This window comes from Notolepis coatsorum (assembly GCF_963971535.1).
Source record: "Notolepis coatsorum genome assembly, chromosome: 8".
Lineage (NCBI taxonomy): Eukaryota > Metazoa > Chordata > Actinopteri > Aulopiformes > Paralepididae > Notolepis > Notolepis coatsorum.
The window spans coordinates 131,396,244-131,423,596 of NC_140172.1; the positions used below are offsets into that span (position 1 = coordinate 131,396,244).

Consider the following 27,353-nt stretch of genomic DNA (forward strand, 5'->3'; position numbering starts at 1 on the left):
CTTTAGGTGAGTATTTTCATTTTAGGGAACATTATACTTTTACTCCACTACATTGCAAGGCGAATATTGTACGTTTTACTCCACTACATTGATCTGAACCCATACTAGTTACTTTGAAGAACAGGATTTTCCATAGAAAACACAATATATACAGAATAAAAAATGTATGAAGATTATATACTTTCACATTTGAAGCCTGTCAACTTCAAGAGGATGTAATCAGAGCAGCGTACCTGGACCACATACCACTTTAACACAACCTTTAATCAGAGCAGCATAACTGGACCACATACCACTTTAACACAACCTTTAATCAGAGCAGCATAACTGGACCACATACTGTACCACTTTAACATAACCTAAAGAGGTCAATGGACACACACACATCATGGAGAATGTGTACTTTTACTTTAGATACTTAAGTAGTACATACAATAGCAAATACTTCTCTACTTTTACTTAAGTAGAATTTGAATGGACGACTTTTACCAGGGTACTCATTTATCTGAGTATTTCTACTTTTAGTTAAGTAAAGGAACTGTGTACTTCTTCCACCACTGACTATTTATTGGTTTGTGAATGTACTGATAACATAATGTGTCCAACAGGAAAGACTCCTGACTCTGAAGAAACAGTCCACTCAGATCACCCAGCAGACCCAGCAAGAGAAAGAGACTTTCCAGAAAGAGAAAAAGAATTTGGTCCTCCTGCTTCAGAAGGTAAGACATGGCCATGTAGCCTACTTGTAATACAGGTGTATTAAAGGAAAAGGACTTTTTCTCCAGAGGACAGAAGACAGATTCATTGTTTGTCTGATGTCTTGTCTGTATGTCTGTCCCTTCAGCTCCTCTTAGCCTCATCTCCATTTCTAACCCTCGATCTGTTCCCATATTATTCACTTTCCATTACCACAACACCAACCATACCCCCCTTTGACCCTGTCTTAACACAGAGACAACAAGAAAACACACCAGGCACCTAACCAGACAAAAGTCTCCGTTGTTAAGAATACCACTACCTCCCCATCCGCGTGGTTGGCCAGACCGCACAGCCAGAAAAATAGCAGCATCCCTACTAAAAACACACTCCCACATGCTTCTTATTGCCAGAGTGAGTCTTGATTCTAAACCACTCTAGCAAAATAAATGTGACAACTCGCAGAAGCACAAAGGGCTTCCACTACCTACGAACACTAACGCCATCTCCCCATCTTCACCCAGGGGTCCACAAAAGTCCAACATACACACAGTACGCCCCAGAGAGACTACATCATGTCACAGTCAGAGAGCACCTAATCCCACATCATGCAACCCCAACTTCAAGACAAAGTCAGGATACCACATACAAACCCAAGGCTTATGAAAAAAGAAGAAGAGAAGCATTTGTCTTTCAATGTTACCCACACATTAAATATAAAAACACACATCTGTACGACAATTTCGCGGTCAACTCCATGCGACCCTGACCACGTTCCACTGATACTAACAAGCTCCTAAATGTGAAAGCATTATATCCACATAAACTGATTATAACATAGAATATCATGTTCTATATGCAAAACAATCTTTTACAAAATTAATCACAACCCAATAGGCACAGAAAACTGGAATTTAAGCATAATATCTCCGTTGAAATGCAGTGCAATAACAGCACAATGTTTCCTCTTAAATGTAGTGGAGTATATGTATAAATATAAATGACAATTAATCTTAATAATAATATTAATTCATTTATTTTATAAAGCGCTTCTCAATAACCCGAAGTCGCTGACAGTAGGCAAAAAGAGAAAAACAAAGAACCAACAGGGAAAACAGGGAACAATATGAATGCACAGGAACATAGAGCCACTGTACAGTAACAGATAACAAAAATACAGGAGCCAGTAGGGGAGGAGAGGCAGAGAGGGTAGGGGAGGGGAAAAGGGGGATGACAGGTTGGACAAGGGTGGTTATGGGTATACGGAAGGTTGAATACTAGGGAGAACAGGTAGGTTTTGAGACGGGATTTGAAAGTGGAGAGTGAGGGAGAGTCTCTGATGGTCTGAGGGAGGGTGTTCCAGAGTCAGGGTGCAGCACGTGAGAAGGCCCGATCACCAAAACGTTTGAGTTTGGATGACGGGACACTGAGGGAAGCAGTGGAGGAGGACCGGAGGGATCGGGTGGGGCGGTAAGGGAAAAGGAGGTCAGTCAGATAGGGGGGGGGGGGGGGGGGGGCTATGGAGGGCTTTGAAAGTGAGGAGTGATAGTTTGAACTGGATGCGTTGCTTAATCGGGAGCCAGTGGAGAGAGTGGAGGACAGGAGTGATGTGGTCACAGGAGCGGGTGTTTGTGAGGAGGCGGGCAGCAGAGTTTTGGACCATCTGCAGGTTTTGGACCATCTGCAGGTTATGGATGCCAGTGAGGAGGTATAGTTGCAATCGAGGCGGAATCCAACCTTAAACATATAATCCATTTAATATATCTAATTATAGTGAACTTAACAGCTGCTTCCCACCATTGTAAACTAAACAATTGCATTCAATTATTTTACTCTAAAAGTATTTTACCAAAAAATCAACACCACTAAGTTCATTCAAACCCCCCATTACAACTTAACCTTAACCTTTAACAAAATATTTGTTGACACCTATGCGTCAGTTTCTGTGGGGAACTCACCAACCAACTTTCACAGGAGAACCTGTAGTCCTCATCTCTCAAACCAAAAGATATAACCTTGCGTTTAAGACAGGAGGTCACCTAAAATAGCTAGTTATACAATATTTATTAATATCATATTATAAATATACCTAAAATGGAAGCGGTTACGGATCAGCTAGCTTAGTTTAAAACTCAGGGAAAGGTGCTAGCTGATCTGTATCCGCTTCCATTAATTTGTGCTAAGCTAATCTATCTTGCAGCCGGCTAGCTTTCCACTGAACAGAGGAAATTGGTATCCTATCTATCTTCTTGTCTGACGGCAAGAGCGTTTCACATGATGTTGTTCCTTCCAGTGTTTCACATTCACCAACGTCTCTTGTTGTGTCTCCAGGAGAGAGAGAAGCTGGCCTCCTTGGAAGGGAAGTACGCTGAGCTGTCTGGGGGGCAGGCCTTCACTAACAACCCCGGAGCCACCAAGGACGTAGGATACAACGAATAATAACATACATTACATTTACATTTACATACATCTTCACTTACACAATACATCTTCACTTCATATATCTTCACTTACACAATACATCTTCACTTCATACATCCACAGAAATATCTTAAATGGGAATGCCACCCGTTTTAAGAATTAATATGTTCTTCCAGCACAAGGCTTTCAGCTAGAGATACAAGGCTTTCAGCTATACAACGCTTTCAGTTAAGGATACAAGGCTTTCAGTTAGAGATACAATGCTTTCAGCTAGAGATACAAGGCTTTCAGTTAGAGATGCAAGGCTTTCAGTTAGATATACAAGCCTTTCCGCTAGAGATACAAGGCTTTCAGCTAGAGATACAAGGCTTTCAGCCAGAGATAAAAGGCTTTCAGTTAGAGATACAAGGCTTTCAGCTAGAGATACAAGGCTTTCAGTTATATACAAGGCTTTCAGCTAGAGATACAAGGCTTTCAGCTAGATATACAAGGCTTTCAGCTAGATATACAAAGCTTTCAGCTAGAGATACAAGGCTTTCAGCTAGAGATACAAGGCTTTCAGCTAAAGATGCAAGGCTTTCAGCTAGAGATACAAGGCTTTCAGCTAGAGATACAAGGCTTTCAGCTAGATATACAAGGCTTTCAGTTAGAGATACAAGGCTTTCAGCTAGAGATACAAGGCTTTCAGCTAGATATACAAGGCTTTCCGCTAGAGATGCAAGGCGTTCAGCTAGAGATACAAGGCTTTCAGCTAGAGATACAAGGCTTTCAGTTAGAGATACAAGGCTTTCAGTTAGAGATACAAGGCTTTCAGCTAGAGATACAAGGCTTTCAGTTAGAGATACAAGGCTTTCAGTTAGAGATACAAGGCTTTCAGTTAGAGATACAAGGCTTTCAGTTAGAGATACAAGGCTTTCAGCTAGAGATATAAGGCTTTCAGCTAGAGATACAAGGCTTTCAGCTAGAGATACAAGGCTTTCAGTTAGAGATACAAGGCTTTCAGCTATACAACGCTTTCAGTTAAGGATACAAGGCTTTCAGTTAGAGATACAATGCTTTCAGCTAGAGATACAAGGCTTTCAGTTAGAGATGCAAGGCTTTCAGTTAGATATACAAGCCTTTCCGCTAGAGATACAAGGCTTTCAGCTAGAGATACAAGGCTTTCAGCCAGAGATAAAAGGCTTTCAGTTAGAGATACAAGGCTTTCAGCTAGTGATACAAGGCTTTCAGCTAGAGATACAAGGCTTTCAGTTATATACAAGGCTTTCAGCTAAATATGCAAGGCTTTCAGCTAGAGATACAAGGCTTTCAGCTAGAGATACAAGGCTTTCAGCTAGATATACAAGGCTTTCAGTTAGAGATACAAGGCTTTCAGCTAGAGATACAAGGCTTTCAGCTAGATATACAAGGCTTTCCGCTAGAGATGCAAGGCGTTCAGCTAGAGATACAAGGCTTTCAGCTAGAGATACAAGGCTTTCAGTTAGAGATACAAGGCTTTCAGTTAGAGATACAAGGCTTTCAGCTAGAGATACAAGGCTTTCAGTTAGAGATACAAGGCTTTCAGTTAGAGATACAAGGCTTTCAGTTAGAGATACAAGGCTTTCAGTTAGAGATACAAGGCTTTCAGCTAGAGATATAAGGCTTTCAGCTAGAGATACAAGGCTTTCAGCTAGAGATACAAGGCTTTCAGTTAGAGATACAAGGCTTTCAGCTAGAGATACAAGGCTTTCAGCTAGAGATACAAGGCTTTCAGTTAGAGATACAAGGCTTTCAGCTAGAGATACAAGGCTTTCAGCTAGAGATACAAGGCTTTCAGTTAAAGATACAAGGCTTTCAGCTAGATATACAAGGCTTTCAGTTAGAGATACAAGGCTTTCCGCTAGAGATGCAAGGCGTTCAGCTAGAGATACAAGGCTTTCAGCTAGTGATACAAGGCTTCCCGCTAAAGATGCAAGGCGTTCAGCTAGAGATATGCAAGGCTTTCAGTTAGAGATACAAGGCTTTCAGTTAGAGATACAAGGCTTTCAGCTAGAGATACAAGGCTTTCAGCTAGAGATACAAGGCATTCAGCTAAAGATACAAGGCGTTCAGCTAAAGATACAAGGCTTTCAGTTAGAGATACAAGGCTTTCAGTTAGAGATACAAGGCTTTCAGCTAGAGATACAAGGCTTTCAGTTAGAGATGCAAGGCGTTCAGCTAGAGATACAAGGCTTTCAGTTAGAGATACAAGGCTTTCAGCTAGAGATACAAGGCTTTCAGCTAGAGATACAAGGCTTTCAGCTAGAGATACAAGGCTTTCAGCTAGAGATACAAGGCTTTCAGCTAGTGATACAAGGCTTTCAGCTAGAGATACAAAACATTACAATATAATAACAATGACATTGACAATACCAACACTAGCAATAACAAGAACAATAATGACAGTGAAAATAATAGAAAAGGAATATAGACTATAATAAACATTAACACAGACTTGACAAGAAACAAACAAACAAAAAATATGGCTTGTTATCTTAATGTGTAAATCACGTCCTGACTTCAGATCCCCACCTCAACACGCCAAGCATGCTCTGAATGCAACTTCATCAGGTATGTAACGTCCCTTGTCAAATCTGTATCTGTAGCACCCCCTGGAGGAGAGGAGAAGTCAGAGCAGCAGAGAGAACTCCTCCAAGCCGAGGAGTCAACACCTCCTCACCCCCTACAGCACCTCCATCATGGGATGCAGTCTGGCCCCCAAGGTGACTATAACGAGATTACAGACCCAATTGTATCTTTCCACACTGAAAGTATAATTCTCAGTATATGAAGTGTGTTGAACTTGAAAGTATTGTTCTACCCATATGTACCTTTCTGAGAGTAAACTTGCAATATAGTTTCTGTTCTTCTCATGTGCTTCCATGTACTGTACATCATGTTTAGTATGATAGTCATTAATATGCTGTGTAATCTAATAGGTTTAAACATGTAGTATTTAATATAGTATAAGTGAATGAATGAATGATCATTACATTTATACAGCGCCTTTCTAGAAACTCAAGCTGCTCCCACAATGTAGGGTGGAAATTGCCACCACTGTGTAGCACAAGTAAATACATCAAAAGCACAATTTCAATATATTTAAGTACATCTAAAGTACTACTTTTAACACATTAAGTACAACTTAAGTGGTTTCACTTTAATACATCCGTTAGTATACTTTCTGAATACACAAAATGTATACAAAGTACTACACATCATTGGTAAGCAGCAAATACTATTAATAGTGATGAATACATAAAAAGTATACTAAAATATACAATTTATGTATACCTTCAGAAAATAATACTTTATTTTTTAGTTGGGGCATAGTTTTGTAAGTAAAGTAAGGTACATATTATAATTGACAAATGCAAAACACGATTGAACCAATGGACATTTTAAACAAAGCAATGGTTCAACTTGTGATTCAGACCAATTGACTGCAGGTTGGACAAGGCTCTTTGCAGGGTTGCTATACGGTCACAGGAAAAAACTGTCCAAGTGTTTAATGTCAAGCTTATCAAGCTGCCCTTTGATAAGAACTAGTTTTACAACTAATATAGTTGTAGCTAGTTAGCCAAAACTAAAACCCTGGTTCTCAAGTGATAGTTGTATGTAGCTAGCCAGAAATAAAACCATTCAAGTCACCCATTCACCCAAAAATATATACTATATTTATATACACTCAATTGTCATGTATTTTCTGTATATCATGGACAATCTTGGACAATGTATGTATTTTCTGAGCAGAATGAATGATGGTGTGTGTGTGTGTGTGTGTGTGTGTGTGTGTGTGTGTGTGTGTGTGTGTGTGTGTGTGTGTGTGTGTGTGTGTGTGTGTGTGTGTGTGTGTGTGTGTGTGTGTGTGTGTGTGTGTGTGTGTGTGTGTGTGCGTGTGTGTGTTGCTCTGTGCAGGTCCACCTGCCCCTCTCCCAGACCTCCAGTTGTGGCAGCTTCATCTCTCGATCTCATCCTTTCTCCCTGTCGTCTCCAGACCGCAGCAGCTGCCGCCTGGCCAAGAGTGAGTCACACGTCAGACTCTTCAGCGTGTGTTGATTCAATTGAATTCAAACCTTTATTTATTCTCAAAGGACAATTGAGGTCATCCTCACTTTCAATGTCATCGAGACTTACAGACATTTCAATGCATAAATTATTTTATAATATAATAATAATAATAATAATAATAATAATAATAATAATAATAATAATAATAATAATAATAATAATAATAATAATAATAATAATAATAATAATAATAATAATAATAATAATAATAATAATAATAATAATAATAATAATAATAATAATAATAATAATAATAATAATAATAATAATAATAATAATAATAATAATAAATAATAACAACTCTATCTATATAGCACTCTTCACTCATGGACCGCAGCCCAAAGTACCCCACAGCAAATAGCATACAATTAACATAGGCATAAAATCAGCATACAGTCGACAGTGTATAAAGTGCAGACATAAGAATAGGTATAAAAGACAATAAAAGTAGTGCAATGTAAACGTGCAGACATTAGAATAGGCATAAAATAAGTACAATAAGTACAATGTTGCTCAAAGGCATGTGAACCCCCCCAGAAGAGCCAGTCCCCCAAACACCCCACACAACAATCCCCACCGCATCCCCATCCAAGACACACCCCCTGATAAAGCGTGCCATGGCCGAAGGAACACACAAACAGCCCACGTGCCACTCACACTGCCATGCATGGTCGACCGGGATGCCACCCCGCGGGCCGCCCCATCTCCCCCGGTCCCGGCAACCTTGCCACCGCGAGGAAACCAGCGAACAGAGGAATGACATGCCACGCGCCCCAGGACCTGCAGTGGGGCTAATCGAAAGGACTGGACACGGACGTGTTAAACAGCAATCAATTCATTTAATATAACAGTCCGGTTCTGTGTTTGTTTGTGTCTGTAGATTGTTGGTGACCAACTAACTTTAGGTTAGTTTAACGCGTCCGTGTCGAGTCCTTTCGATTAGCCCCACCGTTCATTGTAAACAATGATGCATGTAGTTACTGTGTGTTGTTGTAGCCACCGGTTAATTCGCGATTTTTTATTGGTTTGTCATGACAAACCAATTACATAATCCAACATAAGTGTAAAGGCACAACATATTCCAGTTAAGGGTATATTTTTTGAATGATTCGTTATGGCGTAATCAATACTTCCATTTGTATAAATTGCGTTAAAGGGGAACTCCAACATTTTGGGAAATTCGCTTATTTAACATCTTCCCTGGAGTTAGACAAGAAGATACATACCTTTTTTGTCTCTGTGCGTGCATTTTAGCTTTGGGAATAGACGCTCCGTTAGCATAGCTTAGCTTCATCACTGGAAGTGAGGCAGGACAGTAGCCTTACAGTGCCTTACAGTGTATTGCAAGGTCTGACATTGACCAAACTTGATATGCATGACCTTGGTGGGCTCTAGGTCAACTCCTGAAAAGGGGGTCAATGTCAGACTTTGCAATCAAAAGTTAGGGGGCTAATAACCCTTGCCATAATTTCAGTGCGCCCCCTAACTTTTGATTGCAAGGTCTGACATTGACCCCCTTTTCAGGAGTTGACCTAGAGCCCACCAAGGTCATGCATATCAAATTTGGTCAATGTCAGACCTTGCAATACACTGTAAGGCACTGTAAGGCTACTGTCCTGCCTCACTTCCAGTGATGAAGCTAAGCTATGCTAACGGAGCATCTATTCCCAAAGCTAAAATGCACGCACAGAGACAAAAAAGGTATGTATCTTCTTGTCTAACTGCAGGGAAGATGTTAAATAAGCTAATTTCCCAAAATGTTGGAGTTCCCCTTTAAGCGGAGCTTAGTATTGCTTCTGGCTGAGGAGCACGTCGCGGCTCATGCGCATGCGCGCGCTCGGCCAATCAGAGCAACGCGGGAGGGCAAGTTGGCTGCCGAAAGTATTCATGCAGTAGGGGCACTCTAATGAAAGGCTGATTTTCCAAGTTGAGTCTGTATACGGGGAACCTCCAGTGTGTGTAAGCCAATCATTTGAGCGAGCAATGATCCTGTCTAATCTATTGGAAAACTTTTAATCAATTAAAGTAGATTTTGAGTGATTCTTTGGGTTTGGCCTAGTTGGTTCAGTAACCAATTGGGTTAGGTTTAGGTTTTCACTAACCTCTTTGAGATACCCAGAATTACTACCCAGCCAATCTAAATTAAAGTCACCCATTATCCAATCCAATCCAATCCAACTTTATTTATAAAGCGCTTTAACAGCCACAGGGGCACAAAGTGCTGTACAGAGGGAGCATATTAAAAACTATAAGCAGCACTAAAAATAGATAAAAAAAAAAACAAGAGTACTAAAACAGAGAAGAAAACATTAGGTAAATATAGGCAGCAATACAAATTTAAATAGATCAGAGTACTTAAAAAAAATATTTAAAAGCAAAGGACACAGTAACAAAACGATACAACAACAACACAGTAAGACAATAAGATCATAAAATCAACAAGCTACATGGTGTCGAAAGCCAGAGAGAAAAGGTGGGTCTTAAGGAGGCCTTTGAAACGGGGCAGTGATGAGGCCTGCCTAATCTGCAGTGGCAGCTCATTCCATTTTGGGGGCGACAACGGAGAAAGCACGGTCCCCCCTGAGCTTACACCTAGTTGTAGGCACTACTAGGAGCAGCTGGTCAGCTGACCTGAGAGAGCGAGAAGGTGTATAGACCTGCAACAGCTCAGAGAGGTAGGGTGGGGCAAGGTCATGAAGAGCTTTAAAAGCAAATAAAATAATTTTAAAATTAATCCTAAAGTGCACAGGGAGCCAGTGGAGTGAGGATAAAATCGGTGAGATGTGGTCATATTTACGAGTGCCAGTTAAAAGACGTGCAGCGGCGTTCTGCACCATCTGAAGGCGAGCCACTGAGGATCCACTCACCCCTATATAAAGTGCATTGCAGTAATCCAGCCTATAGTAGTCACAAATGCATGGATTACTGCTTCAAAATGCTGCGCCTGTAGGATGGGCTTAATTTTGGCCAGCTGCCTCAACTGGAAAAAACTCGATTTGACCACGGCCTTGATCTGGCTGTCAAATTTAAGGTCTGGGTCGATTTTTACACCTAGGTTCTTTACTATTGGTTTGACATCTAGCAGTGAGGTCACAGAGGGGCCACCAAAAACCATGACCTCCGTCTTATTATGAGCATTTCAGTATCAGGATACAGAGATAAAACATTTGCTATTTTATCAACAGAGCTAGCATCAGCCGATGGCGATCTATACACTCCAATGACAATTAGTGAATTATTTGTGCCCTAGTACATTTTTAAAACAAGCATTTCACAACATTTGGCAATAGTGATTGCATGTAGAATGGTAACAGAAAAACAAGTTTTCACATACATGACCACCCCACCCCCCCTTCCAACTCTATCTATTCACATTATAATGGTTAGTGCAATGGAGGAGTCATCAGCCACACCATGGCGGTAGTTGGTTGATGTGCTGTTGTTTATAATGGCAGGGTTTACAAACATAATGACTCACATAAGTTTCATCCAGGCTCAGGTTTGATCCACACTGACAGTGCATCAATAATTTTTTTTATGTATGATTACATAGAATAATCTTTAAGAGTTACACGTATAGATCGATGTAAATAATATCCTTGCAGGCTCTGCTAACATAACAAATGATCTCCCCAAACTGTGCACCATTAAAACTTCATTGGTGATTTGGGTTATTAAAGGCAGTAGCTGAGTGCTTATATTGGTTATTGAAGGTGGTATCTGAGTGCTTATTGGTTATTGAAGGTGGTATCTGTGTTATGGGAACAGAGGAACGGGACCCGTATTAAGGCAACAGGAAAAAATGCCAAACGGCAAACCGAACAAACAGAAAAAATAAACGACTGTGGTGGTGTAGTGTGGGCAGGTCGGAAGCCTGGGATATGAAGTGTGTATTTAATAAATGTGTCAGGAAGCAGGTGACTATGTGTGTGTGTCTTAACAATGTAGAATGGGGTCTTACCGTGTTGTATATGTAGTGGGTCAAGGTTGCCTAAACAACTCCCGGGAATAGTCGGGAGTCCCGGGGGCTTAACACGAGGGACAGGCGAGGGGGGGGGGGGGACAGGGGCAAGCGAGCGGAAAAACAACGAGCGTGGCGGTTCGGGAACGGAACTAGACGGAAAAAAAGAGAGAGAGAGGCGAGGGTTAGTTAACCAGCAAACAATTACCAAAGCTACAGGGGAGAAAATGAGGGTTAGGTTACCAGCCGGTAGATACAATACGCGCATCAAACAAAACGAGGATTCAACAACAGTCAGAATTTTCAAATGCAATCTCAATACGAAGGTATAGACAAAATAGTCAAAAAGGTTAACGACGCAAACCTACTGTTCCTGGCAGAACGAACTCGCGTTGTCCTCTGGGCTGGTCAAACGTTTATACTCCCCTCCATCACAGGGAAGGAGACAGGAGCCTCTGATTGTAGATTAACAGCCGGTGTGGACCGAGTGCTTCTAGGGAAACGTGCAAGTCGGGACTGAGTGACACTGCCGAGATTCTAAAAGCCATCAGTGTGAGAAATGAGAGCTTCTCTAAATACAGAAAAACTAAAAATGAACAGCTCTTTGAGACATGTAAAACACTAAGAAATGGAGTAACCAATATGATCAAAAAAGCAAAACTGAACTATTTTAACGAAAAAATTGAGGAAAATAAAAAGAATCCTCAAAAACTGTGGAAGTCTTTAAAAACACTGGGTCACAATAATAGACTCAAGACTAAAACCACAAATCTCAACCTGAAAATAGATAACACGATCATCTCTGACAAATTGAGCGTGGCAAATTGTTTAAACACCTTCTTCACAACTGTTGCTACCACTTTGGTGAACAAACTGCCGATCCACTCTGGCCGATATGGCATACAGCACATCCAGGCCTTTTATAAGGAACTGGGTGTACGTGAAAATGATTTTAAATTGACTGAAGTAACTACTGAAGAGGTTATGAAAAAGCTCAGTATGCTGCAGCCAACAAAAGCCACAGGCCATGACAATATTCCCACCAGATTTCTCAGAGACTCTGCTTCCATCATAGCTCCCATTGTAGCCCATATCACCAACCTCTCCATCAACCAGGGTCACATCCCGCAAGAACTCAAGCTTGCTAGGGTAACCCCTCTATTTAAAAAAGGAAACAAACTAGATCCAGGTAACTACCGCCCCGTTTCTATCCTTTGTTCCATATCAAAGGTAATTGAGAGGCTGGTATATGAGCAGATAGACAACTACCTGACTGAACATAGACTATTGTACCAGTTCCAATCAGGTTTCAGAAAATCACACTCCACTGACACCTGTTTACTGTACCTGACAGATTATATAAAATGGGAGATGGACAAGCGGAACTACTGTGGGATGGTAATGTTGGACCTGCAAAAGGCGTTTGACACGGTCAACCATTCCATCCTACTAGAAAAATTGAGAGCGATAGGCTTTGATAGCAAGTCAGCCAAATGGGTCAAGTCCTACCTGGAGGGAAGAGAACAGGTGGTAGACATCAATGGCACCTTGTCCTCGTCCCTTCCAGTGACATGTGGGGTCCCCCAAGGAAGCATTTTGGGACCTCAACTGTTTTTAATATATATTAATGACATGAAATCGGCATGCGATTGCAACCTGTTCCTGTTTGCTGACGACTCGGCACTCCTGGTCTCAGACAGGGATAAGTCTAAAGTGGAAAGTGTCCTGAGCAGTGAAATGAAAAAAATCTGCTCCTGGCTCAGTGACAATAAATTGTCTCTACATCTGGGAAAAACAGAGGCCATACTCTTTGGGTCAAACGCCAACCTAAAGAAATCCCAGGGTTTTAAAATTAGAGTAGGTGAAAACATTATTGAGGATAAAGAGGAGGTCACCTACCTGGGCTTTATTTTAAATAACAAACTTTCTAACGAAAAAATGGCACAAAAAGTTATTACTAAGGTCAATCAAAAAACCAAATTTTTATTTAGAATTTCCTCGTTCATAAATAGGAACGCTCTGAGGACCCTAGCTGGAGCCCTCATCCAATGTCACTTTGACTATGCTTGCACTTCATGGTACAGCAACATATCAAAACAAATGAAGACAAAGCTCCAGACCTCCCAAAACAAACTAGTGAGACTCCTGCACAACCTTCACTTTAGGACTCACCTAACGCCAGCCCACTTTAGCAGGCTGGGATGGCTTAGGGTTGAAGAAAGAGTACACCAGCTTAAAATGCTACTGGTTTTTAAAGTACTAAAAGAAACGGTCCCCAAGTACCTAGTAAATTATTTTAATAAAGTAGGAGATGTCCACAAACACGCCACAAGAGGAAGCCCCACGGACCTGGTCCCGCCGAGAGTCAGGACATGCATGGGGAAAGATGCATTTTTTTACTCTGCTACGGTAATGTGGAATGCCCTGCCAACATTTTTAAAACTCCTGAACTCCCCTCTCGGATTTAAATCCGCCCTAAAAACATGGCTCAGCAGCAACTCAAATTGGTCTTAAAATGTTTTTTTTATCTCTTTTATCATAACTTGGCTTTTATTTCTTTTATCATGAGTTGCTTTTAAGGGTTTGCGGATTTTCTTTTAACATTAGTTAACTGTATGAGTTGTCAGGTTAGGTGTTTTTATAATTTTTTTTTTTAGAATGTGTCCTGTCAGTGTACATGTCCATTTGTGTTTCTGTGCCTTTTTATGTTCCATGTATGGACCACAATGGAAACAAGCCTTGGCTTTATTGTGTTTTATCCATTTTTGACCTGCGTTATTGACACTGTTATTGTCTTGTCTTTTAAAATGTTTTTTGTCATACGATTTGTGTCAAAATAAAGTATTCAATTCAATTCAACAGCGCCACACGACCTCCGGGGGGGGGGGGGGGGGGGGCTATCAGGCTGAGGCACTTGTTCAGAAGCAGTACTCACAACAATCTGAGTGCTTATTGGTTATTGAAGGTGGTATCTTCTTGGTTATTGGTTATTGAAGGCGGTATCTTCTTGGTTATTGGTTATTGAAGGCGGTATCTGAGTGCTTATTGGTTATTGAAGGTGGTATCTGAGTGCATATTGGTTATTGAAGGTGGCATCTGAGTGCTTATTGGTTATTGAAGGTGGTATCTGAGTGCCTATTGGTTATTGGTTATTGAAGGCGGTATCTGAGTGCTAATTGGTTATTGAAGGTGGTATCTCTATGCTTATTGGCTATTGAAGGTGGTATCTCAGTGCTTATTGGTTATTGAAGGCGGTATCTGAGTGCATATTGGTTATTGAAGGTGGTATCTCTATGCTTATTGGCTATTGAAGGTGGTATCTGTGTCTGCAGGTCCAAGCCGTGTGTCCATGCAAGAGGACACTCAGAGATGGAGCAGTTTTGGCAGCAGGACGGGATCTGAGTCCAATGTCTTCCTCGACACCTTCTCCTATCCTGACCACGGCCCTGCCTCGGACGCGCTCAGTGTGGACAGTTCTGACAGCCTGGAGACCAGCTTCTCAGCCTGCTGCCCGGACAACATCTCCAGGTCAGAACAACAACATGGGCCAGTTCAGACCAGTTCAGACCAGTTCAGACCGGTTCAGTAGGATCATTTGACTTAAAGGAACACACCAACATTATGGGAAATGTGCTTACCGTCTTCTCCAGAGTCAAGAAGATAGATACCAATTTCCTCTCTGTGCGTTCAGTAGAAAGCTATCCGGCTACGAGCTAGCCCAGCTTAGCATGAATGAATGGAAGCGGATACGGACCACTAGCCTAGCTTAAAACTCCAGGAGACGCCAACAGCTAGGCTAGCTGGTCTGTATCTGCTTCCATTAATTTGTGCTAAGTTAGGCTAGCTCATCAAGTATCTAGCTAGCTAGCTCAACAGTAATACACACAGTTTGTCAACAGGGTCATCCAGAGAAATTGCATTGTGTGCAAGAATAATAAGCAGGTCTTTTAAGAATAATAAGCAGGTCTTTTAAGAATAATAAGCAGGTCTTTTAAGAATAATAAGTAGGTCTTATTACATATCTTATTACGCTGGAAGAACACAAGCTGGAAGAACACACGCTGGAAAAACACATGCTGCCAGTATGTTGTCCTGAAGTTGTGTGTCCGTCCCACAGTGTCAGTATGTTGTCCTGAAGTTGTGTGTGTGTCCCACAGTGTCAGTATGTTGTCCTGAAGTTGTGTGTGTGTCCCACAGTGTCAGTATGTTGTCCTGAAGTAGTGTGTCTGTCCCACAGTGCCAGTATGTTGTCCTGAAGTAGTGTGTCTTCCCACAGTGTGTCAGTATGTTGTCCTGAAGTAGTGTGTCTGTCCCACAGTGCCAGTATGTTGTCCTGAAGTTGTGTGTCTGTCCCACAGTGTCAGTATGTTGTCCTGAAGTTGTGCGTCTGTCCCACAGTGCCAGTATGTTGTTCTGAAGTTGTGCGTCTGTCCCACAGTGCCAGTATGTTGTCCTGAAGTTGTGCGTCTGTCCCACAGTGCCAGTATGTTGTCCTGAAGTTGTGCGTCTGTCCCACAGTGCCAGTATGTTGTCCTGAAGTTGTGCGTCTGTCCCACAGTGCCAGTATGTTGTCCTGAAGTTGTGTGTCTGTCCCACAGTGCCAGTATGTCCAACATGGCCAAACTGGAGGAGATGGAACGTTTACTACGAGAGGCCCAGGTGGACAAACAGAGACTGTTGGAGCACAGGGTAAAACATTCAGCCTGACATCTTAAAAACCGCATAGTTCACATTTAATATGAACACCTCCTCAAGATGCTGCATCTGTCTTTTCTCTGGCTCCTTCAGGAGCAGGAGATGGAGCAGCGCAGGCAGGCCCTGGAGGAGGAGAGGAGGAGGAGAGAGGAGCTGGAGAAGCTCCTGCAGGAGGAGACCAGCAGGAGGCAGAAGCTCGTCGACAGAGAAGTGAAATTCCGCGAGAAACAGAGGTCACAGGTGAGAAGATAATCATATTGATTACATTACCTCTTAACTGGCACCGACCCGGCCCGGGACCTCTCGAGGATGATTTGTCTACCGGCGCGATGCGCCACTTTGCCGACCTCTAGCGACTCGGGTCTGCATTCTTTAATACTATATATATATATAGAATTAAAGCCCTATTTGTTGCCTGTCGATTGGCCTTTCAGGCGACAAAATCCGTTAACCTCTTAGGCGCGAGCCCTATTTTCTGAGAATTCGCCTAAAATACATACCTAAGTAAATGGAATATTTCTCCACTTCTACAAGGTCCCTTTGCATGTTATTGGTATCTAGGGACATCTATGGATCTCATGGAATGTATTCCCAGTGTCAGAAATATTGTGTCTATAAATGACCTTATTATAGCCAACTCGCCCATCTATGGATCGGGCCAAATCTCCTCTTTCAAATGGCAGAGTTCAATTTGGATTTAGTATCACCAGGCGTGCATTTGATTCTTAGAATGCATTTTTGATCAGATTTCAACACAGATGGTTGCTAAATGTTCACAGAAGGTATACACACTAACTGTGCCCCAATCTATGCCAATAACGTTCAGTTTTGTGATAGAGTATCCCAAGAAATAAGAGAAATATTTCAGGAAGATAGAAGTCGCTGTGTACTGTAGTTATTGTAGTGGCGCCCCCAAAAGTGGCAATTTATTTTACTTGAACTTGAGGACTGCATACTTTTTTTGCAAACCAAAATACTATACTTTATGTGTATTGCACATGCATGAGCCTGGTCTCTTTTGAAAGATGACATTCTGAAGTTTCTGATACAATAAAGACAATTCACTTTTAGTGCTAATGAAATAGAGTAACATAGGTCTGAACTTGAGTTGTAGACAAACGAGAAAAACGTGTTACTCACGTTTTTCTGTAGTAGTTAGTAGTCCACAAGTAGTATTTCCAAAAAAATTGGTATGGCTGAAAAAAGCCAGAAGTCTTGCGTAGTACTTTGTCTCTGTCTCTAGTCCCTGACTCGCTCCCTGTCTGTCAGGAAGAATTACTTTGTCTCTGTCTCTAGTCCCTGACTCGCTACCTGCCAGTCAGGAAGAATGACTTTGTCTCTGTCTCTAGTCCCTGACTCGCTACCTGCCAGTCAGGAAGAATGACTTTGTCTCTGTCTCTAGTCCCTGACTCACTACCTGCCAGTCAGGAAGAATGACTTTGTCTCTGTCTCTAGTCCCTGACTCGCTACCTGTCCGTCAGATAGAATTACTTTGTCTCTGTCTCTAGTCCCTGACTCGCTACCTGTCCGTCAGGAAGAATGACTTTGTCTCTGTCTCTAGTCCCTGACTCGCTCCCTGCCAGTCAGGAAGAATGACTTTGTCTCTGTCTCTAGTCCCTGACTCGCTCCCTGCCAGTCAGGAAGAATGACTTTGTCTCTGTCTCTAGTCCCTGACTCGCTACCTGTCCGTCAGGAAGAATGACTTTGTCTCTGTCTCTAGTCCCTGACTCGCTACCTGTCCGTCAGGAAGAATGACTTTGTCTCTGTCTGTAGTCCCGGGCGTTGACACGCTACCTGCCCGTCAGGAAGAATGACTTCGACCTTCAGGGTCACGTCGTGGCTGCAGGACACCACCCCGACACCTGCTTCCACCTGGCCGTCACAGACAAGACCTGCAGGGGCTTCCTGGTCAAGATGGGAGGAAAGATCAAGACCTGGAAGAAGAGATGGTTCGTCTTCGATCAGAACCGCAGGACGCTGTCCTACTATTCAGGTGAAGACAGACAACCCCTAACCCTGGCAGTGTTAGTGCCTTGCTCTACCCATTGAGGTCAAATTATTATTATTATTATTATTATTATTATTATTATTATTATTATTATTATTATTATTATTATTATTATTATTATTATTATTATTATTATTATTATTATTATTATTATTATTATATGGTATGAAGCTGTAAGGTGCACTTGAGCTGACCATTATGTTAAAATAAATATGAAGTTTGGAAGGGGGCAGGAAACATTCTTCATCCTGCTCCTTTTCGGCCATGGGTGTATCATGTTAAAAAAAAAATTGGTGATATTGTGCAAAGATTAACTGTACCCCCATGTACGAAAACAAAATCAAATGAATGAATGAATGAATATAGAGAGGATCAGGACCTCGCACAGTTCCGGGAGTTGGGCCAGTTCAATGATGTTGAATGCTTTCTTCAGCGCATCCAGCTCCTCTTTCGATGGATTGGCATATGTCTAATAATGCTGTTTTTATTATTACCGTTAGATGTATGGCATGTCTAATAATGCTGTTTTTATACCGTTAGATGTATGGCATGTCTAATAATGCTGTTTTTATACCGTTAGATGTATGGCATGTCTAATAATGCTGTTTTTATTATTACCGTTAGATGTAGGCCCGTCCTCTATATCCACTAGTTAACGGGTACATTAAGGGTGCGGTTACACCTTTCGTTTAATTTTCGTATCATTGTCATATGCGTTTCGCCGCGACGTCGTGCGCCTCGAGTCACACTTTCGTTTTTTTTCCGTTTTTGTCACCCGAGCACACTGATGTAGTACACTGCCAAAGCAGTAGGTGGCAGTAGGTGGCAAACATGAAGGCAATTTCAACCAATCAGAACTTGAATGTGCCAATACACTTCCTGGAAGCTCCAGCAAAGAAAATGTCAATAAGGCAGGCGCCTATGCCGCGCCACCATCTTGCCTATTTACTCAATGCAGCAATTCTTTTTCAACAAAGCCTAATAAAAGTGCAATAAACAAAACGGATACATTCACTGTGTGTTCTGCCTGTCATTTGTTGATGAAACAAAACTAACATCAACACAAGTGACCACCAAGAGCGGATCGTTTAGTCTAAAAAACGATCGGTAGCATTGTTAGCTGCATGCTAACGTCAATGGAATTTGCCATTATAACAGTATAGCATTGTGGCTAGAAGCTAACGTTAGCTCACGCTACTTAGCCAGCACCAAACTGATGATATCGGGAGCTATCAGTGGTTAGATAACATTAGAGACAACGCTGTGTGTATTAAACAAAGGTGAATAGATGACTGGGCCATTTTGTTTAATGCTTGTTAAGTTGAAAGAGGAGCTTTGAGCTAACAGGGTTTGATAGCTAACACTAGCTCATGTTATCCAGTGGCAGTGCCAATCGGTAATGCTAGCAGAATGAATGGATGTAAACTTTCTTTAACATATTGCATATGGGTACAATACAATACGGCTCAATACAAACAATTGTTAAGGGAATGCAGACAGTTGTAGCTTGGACTGGGGTCCTTATAACAATAACTTGACAACACATAGTAGCTGCAGCTATTTGGTTTGGGACAGCTCTCTGTCACCGGAAGGGCACGCAGATGGTATCTACTGCGCATGGGCGTTTTCGCAACAACAGCTCATGCAGACTACACGCTATTGTCTGCGCGTTTTTTAGCGTTTCTCCAAAACGCAAACACAATTTTGCGTTTCAGCCGTATCCACAAAAAAACGTCAAAAAGCGCATTTCTGTGTAATAGGGACATGAAACGTATTCAAAAACGTATTTTTTCTGCGTTGTCTCTAATGTTATCTAACCACTGATAGCTCCCGATATCATCAGTTTGGTGCTGGCTAAGTAGCGTGAGCTAACGTTAGCTTCTAGCCACAATGCTATACTGTTATAATGGCAAATTCCATTGACGTTAGCATGCAGCTAACAATGCTACCGATCGTTTTTTAGACTAAACTATCCGCTCTTGGTGGTCACTTGTGTTGATGTTAGTTTTGTTTCATCAACAAATGACAGGCAGAACACACAGTGAATGTATCCGTTTTGTTTATTGCACTTTTATTAGGCTTTGCTGAAAAAGAATTGCTGCATTGAGTAAATAGGCAAGATGGTGGCGCGGCATAGGCGCCTGCCTTATTGACATTTTCTTTGCTGGAGCTTCCAGGAAGTGTATTGGCACATTCAAGTTCTGATTGGTTGAAATTGCCTTCATGTTTGCCACCTACTGCCACCTACTGCTTTGGCAGTGTACTACATCAGTGTGCTCGGGTGACAAAAACGAAAAAAAAACGAAAGTGTGACTCGAGGCGCACGACGTCGCGGCGAAACGCTTTTGACAATGACACGAAAATTAAACGAAAGGTGTAACCGCACCCTTAGACTAATACGTCATTCGTTTGCGGTCTAATAATGCTGCTTTTATTATTACCGTTAGATGTAGGCCTGTCCTTTATCTATCCACTCATATAGTTAACGGGTACGTTAAATTAGATATCAATCTGTTAATAAAGTTTTCAATCAATCAATCAAACCTCACATTGTGGCTGGGCATGCGTCAACCAAAGTCCTGTCGCAGCCGCCCGATCTCCGGAAACGTTGGGGCAAATTTCCAAACAAGTCTTATTTGGACGAACTGACTACATATTTGGAATCTAAATGGGTACATTCTCACTTGATTTGTATAATAATAATAAAGATAATGGTCCTAGGTCGTACCGTCGTACATTAAAACAGTGTTCCACCTTGGTAAATAGGTGGTCGGACCTAGCTGTTGTATAAATTAGAATAATACGTCATTCGTTTGCGTTGCCAAGCTGGTTGATAGCCTACTCCATTCCATTGTGTGTGGGGGAGGGGGTGGGTGAGTGTGTGTGGGTGAGTGTGGGTGAGGGGGTGGGTGAGTGTGTGTGTGGGTGAGGTGGTGGGTGAGGGGTGGGTGAGTGTGTGTGTGGGTGAGGGGGTGTGTGTGGGGGAGGGGGTGGGTGAGTGTGTGTGGGGGAGTGTGTGTGGGGGAGGGGGTGGGTGATTGTGTGTGGGTGAGGGGGTGGGTGAGTGTGTGTGTGGGTGAGGGGTGGGTGAGTGTGTGTGTGTGTGTGTGGGTGAGGGGGTGGGTGAGTGTGTGTGTGTGGGTGAGGGGTGGGTGAGGGGGTTGGTGAGGGGGTGGGTGAGTGTGTGTGTGGGTGAGGGGTGGGTGAGTGTGTGTGTGTGTGTGGGTGAGTGGGTGGGTGGGTGAGGGGTGGGTGAGTGTGTGTGTGGGTGAGGGGTGGGTGAGGGGGTGGGTGTGTGGGTGAGGGGGCGGGTGAGGGGGTGGGTGAGTGTGTGTGTGGGTGAGGGGGTGGGTGTGTGTGTGTGTGTGGGTGAGGGGGTGGGTGAAGTGGTGGGTGAGGGGTGGGTGAGGGGGTGGGTGAGTGTGTGTGGGTGAGTGTGTGTGTGGGTGAGGGGGTGGGTGAGTGTGTGTGAGGGGTGGGTGAGGGGTGGGTGAGGGGGTGAGTGAGTGTGTGTGGGTCAAGTCAAGTCAAGTCAAGAGTTTTATTTGTCACGGCATACAAGTATACAATGAAATGCGGGTGGTCTTGCCCGCAACGATGTGCAATCAAGACCACCCGCATTTCATTTCATTTCAAGGGGGTGGGTGATGGGTGGGTGAGTGTGTGTGTGGGTGAGGGGGTGGGTGAGTGTGGGTGAGGGGGTGGGTGAGGGGGTGAGTGGGTGAGGGGGAGTGTGGGTGGGAGGGGGTGGGTGAGGGGGTGGGTGAGTGTGTGTGTGGGGGGGAGGGGATGGGTGAGTGTGTGTGTGGGGGAGGGGGTGGGTGTGGGTGAGTGGGTGGGTGAGTGTGTGTGTGTGGGGGAGGGGGTGGGTGAGTGTGTGTGTGGGGGAGGGGGTGGGTGAGTGTGTGGGGGAGGGGGTGGGTGTGTGTGGGGGAGGGGTGTGTGTGTGGGGGGGAGGGGTGGGTGTGTGTGTGGGGGATGGGGGGTGTGTGGGGGGGAGGGTGTGTGTGTGTGGGGGGGAGGGGGTGGGTGTGTGGGTGAGTGGGTGGGTGTGTGTGTGGGGGTGGGGGAGGGGATGGGTGAGTAATGGATAAATAGCACTCTGGGTAAAATATGTGTTTTATTTGTATTTTAAGTGTAATTCCTGTGTTTATTTGATGCAGACAAACACGAGACCAAGATGAAAGGAGTGATCTACTTCCAAGCCATAGAAGAGGTTTATTATGACCACTTAAAGAACGCCCACAAGGTTGGTTATTCTACACTGTTCTGTTGTTTATTCTTCTAGTACAGATGAATGGAAGCGGATACAGACCCTAGCCTAGCTTAGGACTATTTGGCTAACAGCTAGGCTAGCTGGTTGATTGATTGATTGATTGATTGATTGATTGATTGATTGATTGATTGATTGATTGATTGATTGATTGATTGATTGATTGAAAATGTTATTAACAGATTGCAGAATGGGTACAATACAGTACGGCTCAATACACACAATTGTTAAGGGGATGCAGACCAGAGAAAGACTTTCGTCTTGTTTACATCAGGGTCCCCCATTTTCAATTCATCATAACATTTATGACATACACGACATACAGTACTGTTACATCCAGACATTTATGAGATACAAGATCTACAAATATACAGTAGTTTATTTACAGACAGAGTTTCTAAAACAGAATATATACATTTGAGGGGGAATAAACTGTACATTGGAAGGGGTTGGGTGGGGGGGGGGGGGGGGGTTAGGACATTTATCGGGGCCAGTTTCGAATTGCAGCCTCCCGTTGGTGCTCTTTGAGAGCGGTTTTGAAGGTGGGTAGGGTGGGTAATACAGCTTTGTGTTCCTTTAATACAGCGTTGTGTTCCTTTAATACTGCTTTGTGTTCCTTTAAAATGGCTCTGTGTTCCTTTAATACTGCTTTGTGCTTGAATAGCCTCATGTACGATATAGAGCTGGGAGGAATCCTCTGTGTATGTCCTCTGGTGTGACCGTGTGATTATGTCCCTCGGAGCCCCAGTCTGTCCCCCTGGTGTGACCGTGTGATTATGTCCCTCGGAGCCCCAGTCTGTCCCCCTGGTGTGACCGTGTGATTATGTCCCTCGGAGCCCCAGTCTGTCCCCCTGGTGTGACCGTGTGATTATGTCCCTCGGAGCCCCAGTCTGTCCCCTGGTGTGACCGTGTGATTATGTCCCTCGGAGCCCCAGTCTGTCCCCCTGGTGTGACCGTGTGATTATGTCCCTCGGAGCCCCAGTCTGTCCCCCTGGTGTGACCGTGTGATTATGTCCCTCGGAGCCCCAGTCTGTCCCCCTGGTGTGACCGTGTGATTATGTCCCTCGGAGCCCCAGTCTGTCCCCCTGGTGTGACCGTGTGATTATGTCCCTCGGAGCCCCAGTCTGTCCCCCTGGTGTGACCGTGTGATTGTGTCCCTCGGAGCCCCAGTCTGTCCTCTGGTGTGACCGTGTGATTGTGTCCCTCGGAGCCCCAGTCTGTCCCCCTGGTGTGACCGTGTGATTATGTCCCTCGGAGCCCCAGTCTGTCCCCCTGGTGTGACCGTGTGATTATGTCCCTCGGAGCCCCAGTCTGTCCCCCTGGTGTGACCGTGTGATTGTGTCCCTCGGAGCCCCAGTCTGTCCCCCTGGTGTGACCGTGTGATTATGTCCCTCGGAGCCCCAGTCTGTCCCCCTGGTGTGACCGTGTGATTATGTCCCTCGGAGCCCCAGTCTGTCCCCCTGGTGTGACCGTGTGATTGTGTCCCTCGGAGCCCCAGTCTGTCCTCTGGTGTGACCGTGTGATTGTGTCCCTCGGAGCCCCAGTCTGTCCCCCTGGTGTGACCGTGTGATTGTGTCCCTCGGAGCCCCAGTCTGTCCCCCTGGTGTGACCGTGTGATTGTGTCCCTCGGAGCCCCAGTCTGTCCCCCTGGTGTGACCGTGTGATTGTGTCCCTCAGAGCCCCAGTGCGTCCCTGACGTTCAGCGTGAAGACACACGACAGGGTTTACTACATGGTGGCTCCGTCTCCTGAGGCCATGAGGATCTGGATGGACGTCATCGTGACCGGCGCCGAGGGACAGATGCACTTCATGTTGTGAAGCCACATTCAGAGATGACCCGTCGTCATGTCCGTGCCACAGACGACTCGTCTTCATGTCCGTCCCGGATTACCTGATTACTCAAGATAATCCATTCTTCTTACCTCGATTGTACCACATGTTATTCAAACTATTATTCAAATGATTATGAGTATTATTATTATTATTATTATTATTATTATTATTATTATTATTATTATTATTATTATTATTATTATTATTATTATTATTTGTGTAACCTTGGTGCTTCTACATGATGTATGGTCTACAGCAGGGACCTTCTACATGATGTATGGTCTACAGCAGGGACCTTCTACATGATGTATGGTCTACAGCAGGGACCTTCTACATGATGTATGGTCTACAGCAGGGACCTTCTACATGATGTATGGTCTACAGCAGGGACCTTCTACATGATGTATGGTCTACAGCAGGGACCTTCTACATGATGTATGGTCTACAGCAGGGACCTTCTACATGATGTATGGTCTACAGCAGGGACCTTCTACATGATGTATGGTCTACAGCAGGGACCTTCTACATGATGTATGGTCTACAGCAGGGACCTTCTACATGATGTATGGTCTACAGCTGAAATGTGGATTTGAGTGAACTACTACAGATTCACATCCTTCACTCAACAAAGTGGCAGACATGATTGCATCGGCTTTGGTAGATAAACCTTTAGAAAATATTAAATTCAATTTCAGGGAATTAAATTCCCTATTAGGGTAATGTGTCTAATTATCGGTTTATGTGTCAGCGTTGCAATCAAGACACAAACTAAACGTGAAGACAAACTGTTGTCAGACGTGTTAAAACAGACAAACCTGTATGTGTTTTTTTTATTTTATTTTTTATTTTTATTTGTCTCGAACATAGAAACATAAAACAATATATATATATGTGTTTTTTTTTTTTTTTTTTAATCTTTTCTCCCCTTCCTTTTCCGTTTTTCTCCCATCCCAATGTTAGTCGTTATGCCAATTCCCAATCCCCTTCCTGGTCGTTGCGCACTCTACCCCCTACTGTCAGTCCGGGAGGGCGGAGACTATCACATGCTTCCTCCGACACATGTGTACCCAGCCCACCGCTTCTTTTCACCTGGCAGCGCGGACTCTCACTGGGAGAGTGTAACATGTGGAAGGTCACACTACCTCTCCTAGATCCTTCCCTTGCTGTGCAGGCGCCCCGACCGAACTGTAGGAGTCGCTGTTTACAATGACCAGGACCCACCCTCGCCGGGTTTCCCACCCGCTAACACTGCCAATTGTGTTAGTATGGATGGTCGGCCAACCCGGAAGCACCACAGCTGGATTCGATCCCACTGTCTTTGTGGTGGTAGACAGACGCTTAGTCCACTGCGCTACCCGGCCGCCCCAACATAAAACAAGTTTAAAAAACAAAAAGCGTTCGAGAAGGGCGGCCAGGTGGTGTAGTGGGCAAGGCGCTCGCCACCAATGCAGGAGACACTGGGTTCGCTGGGCTCTCCGCATTGCTATCAGCTTGGCTGGTCGTTCATACTAACACAATTGGCAGTGTTAGGGGTGGGAAAGCTTATGGGTGGGGATCGGACGTTGTGGACAGCGACTCCTACAGGTCGGTTGGTGCGCCTGCGCAGCAGAATCAGGAAGCGACGGGGGCGGCGTGTCCCTCCCACGCAAACCCCCGCCGTTCTAAGAGATCGCGCTGTGCAGGTGAAAAGATGCGACGGCTGCTTCCTCGAGTACCGGAGGGGACACGTGATGTAAGGCTTCGTCCACATTGCAGCCGGCTTGTGGGAGGCATGGCCTAACAGCGTTCGAGACAGGGGAGGGTAGAATTGGACGATACGAAAAATTGGGATGGGAGAAAAATAGAAAATGGGAAAAAAAAGTAAATTAAAAAAAATTATAAAAAGCGTTCGAGAAGGAACAGGGGGAAGTAAAAAAACGTATCAAGCCCTGCCCCTTCCTTACAATATTTTACATTACAATTTAATAAAAATTTAAATAATATAACAAATAATGAAAAATTTAATAAAAGTACAGTTTTTTATATATCCAAATATCCAAATGAGAAAATATGTATTAGGCAGTCACATTACTGCTCAAGCTCTTCTCTCTTATATGTGTCCATACGTGTTTGTTTATAGCTACCTTTAAATTGATTGATATTTTTGACGATTTTATATTAATATGTACTGTTGGACTGTGGTAATTCCATGTACGAATAAATAAATGATGATGATACTCACCTCCAGACCATTCCAGAGTGATACCCCACAAACTTATATTATAAACACTCTCTCTAGCCATGAAAATGTTTTGAATGTTGCTTGGTAATTAGTTTTTTTATTGCCAGAAACATAATTTGTGCAAATTTGAATTTGATTACCGGTAAGTCCATGAATTTTACAAACAGACTATTTGTGTGCAGTGTTCAGTTGATTGATTGATTGATTAAAAACTTTATTAACAGATTGCAGAATGGGTACAGTACGCGTCTATGCTTTTACCAAATGGTTCGTGTTTCCGCGTTCCCGTTTTGCACTCTGATTGGCCACGCACGTTGATGGTCATGTGACATGTGCGCCCAATCGCATGACGAGCAGTGTCTTAGCCCATTTCCGCGTCGAACAGCCTGCAAACGACCTAACGCCTAGTTTATCACTGGTTAAGCTTAGGCGACTCTTTCGCAGTTGGTTAAGGTTAGAGTTTGGAATCAGGCCTGGCGTTCTATCGCCCTGCTCTAAGACAAACTCTAACCTTAACCAACTTCGAAAGAGCGCCTAAGCTTAACCGTCCAAAGAACTTGCCGTCACACAATTGGGCGCACATGTCACATGACCAGAATCGTCAGTGGCCAATCAGATTCCCAAAACGCACGAACCGTTTGGTAAAAGAACACAAACGTACACAGTACAGTACAGCTCAATACATACAATTGTTAAGGGGATGCAGACCAGAGAAATACTTTCTTCTTGTTTACATCAGGGTCCCCCATTTGCAGGTAGAATCTCCAACAATAATATAGCAGATCATTATTGTCACATTAGTTACATTGGTTTAATTACAGTAAACAAATCAGACCATTGCTGAAACAATTGGTAGTTTAACTATCACAATAAATACAATATCAATATAATATCAATACTAAATCAATACAAAGTCAATACAAAATCAATTGATACAATATCAATACAAAATATAGGCTACCAACAGACTCATCACAGTCTTGTCAGTTGTCTTTCACTCTAAATGGGTCTCAATGTGTTTCTATGGTAACCCTGGCAATTTAAGGTATGGACATGTCATTTATGATGACGTGTCAAAGTCCTCCATGTTTGTTTTCAGAGTGTAGTTTGTGTTGATTCCACATGATGGCGCCAGATGCAGCCGAACAGAGTCCAT

At 43.4% G+C, this 27,353-nt stretch overlaps 1 protein-coding gene across 1 annotated transcript in view; it reads left to right on the forward strand.

Moving 5' to 3' along the window:
• The window catches only part of phldb2a (pleckstrin homology-like domain, family B, member 2a), a 59,756-nt gene extending 35,735 nt beyond the window's left edge, over positions 1–24,021 (forward strand). Inside the window, exons 10-19 of the mRNA XM_084320799.1 lie at positions 609–719; positions 3,028–3,117; positions 5,742–5,858; positions 7,054–7,159; positions 14,500–14,695; positions 15,766–15,856; positions 15,956–16,102; positions 17,636–17,855; positions 22,034–22,119; positions 23,821–24,021. Coding sequence (XP_084176925.1) covers positions 609–719; positions 3,028–3,117; positions 5,742–5,858; positions 7,054–7,159; positions 14,500–14,695; positions 15,766–15,856; positions 15,956–16,102; positions 17,636–17,855; positions 22,034–22,119; positions 23,821–23,961 — 1,305 coding nt within the window. The 3' untranslated portion in view covers positions 23,962–24,021. The remainder of the gene's footprint in view (positions 1–608; positions 720–3,027; positions 3,118–5,741; positions 5,859–7,053; positions 7,160–14,499; positions 14,696–15,765; positions 15,857–15,955; positions 16,103–17,635; positions 17,856–22,033; positions 22,120–23,820) is intronic.
• Positions 24,022–27,353: the final 3,332 nt, after the last annotated feature.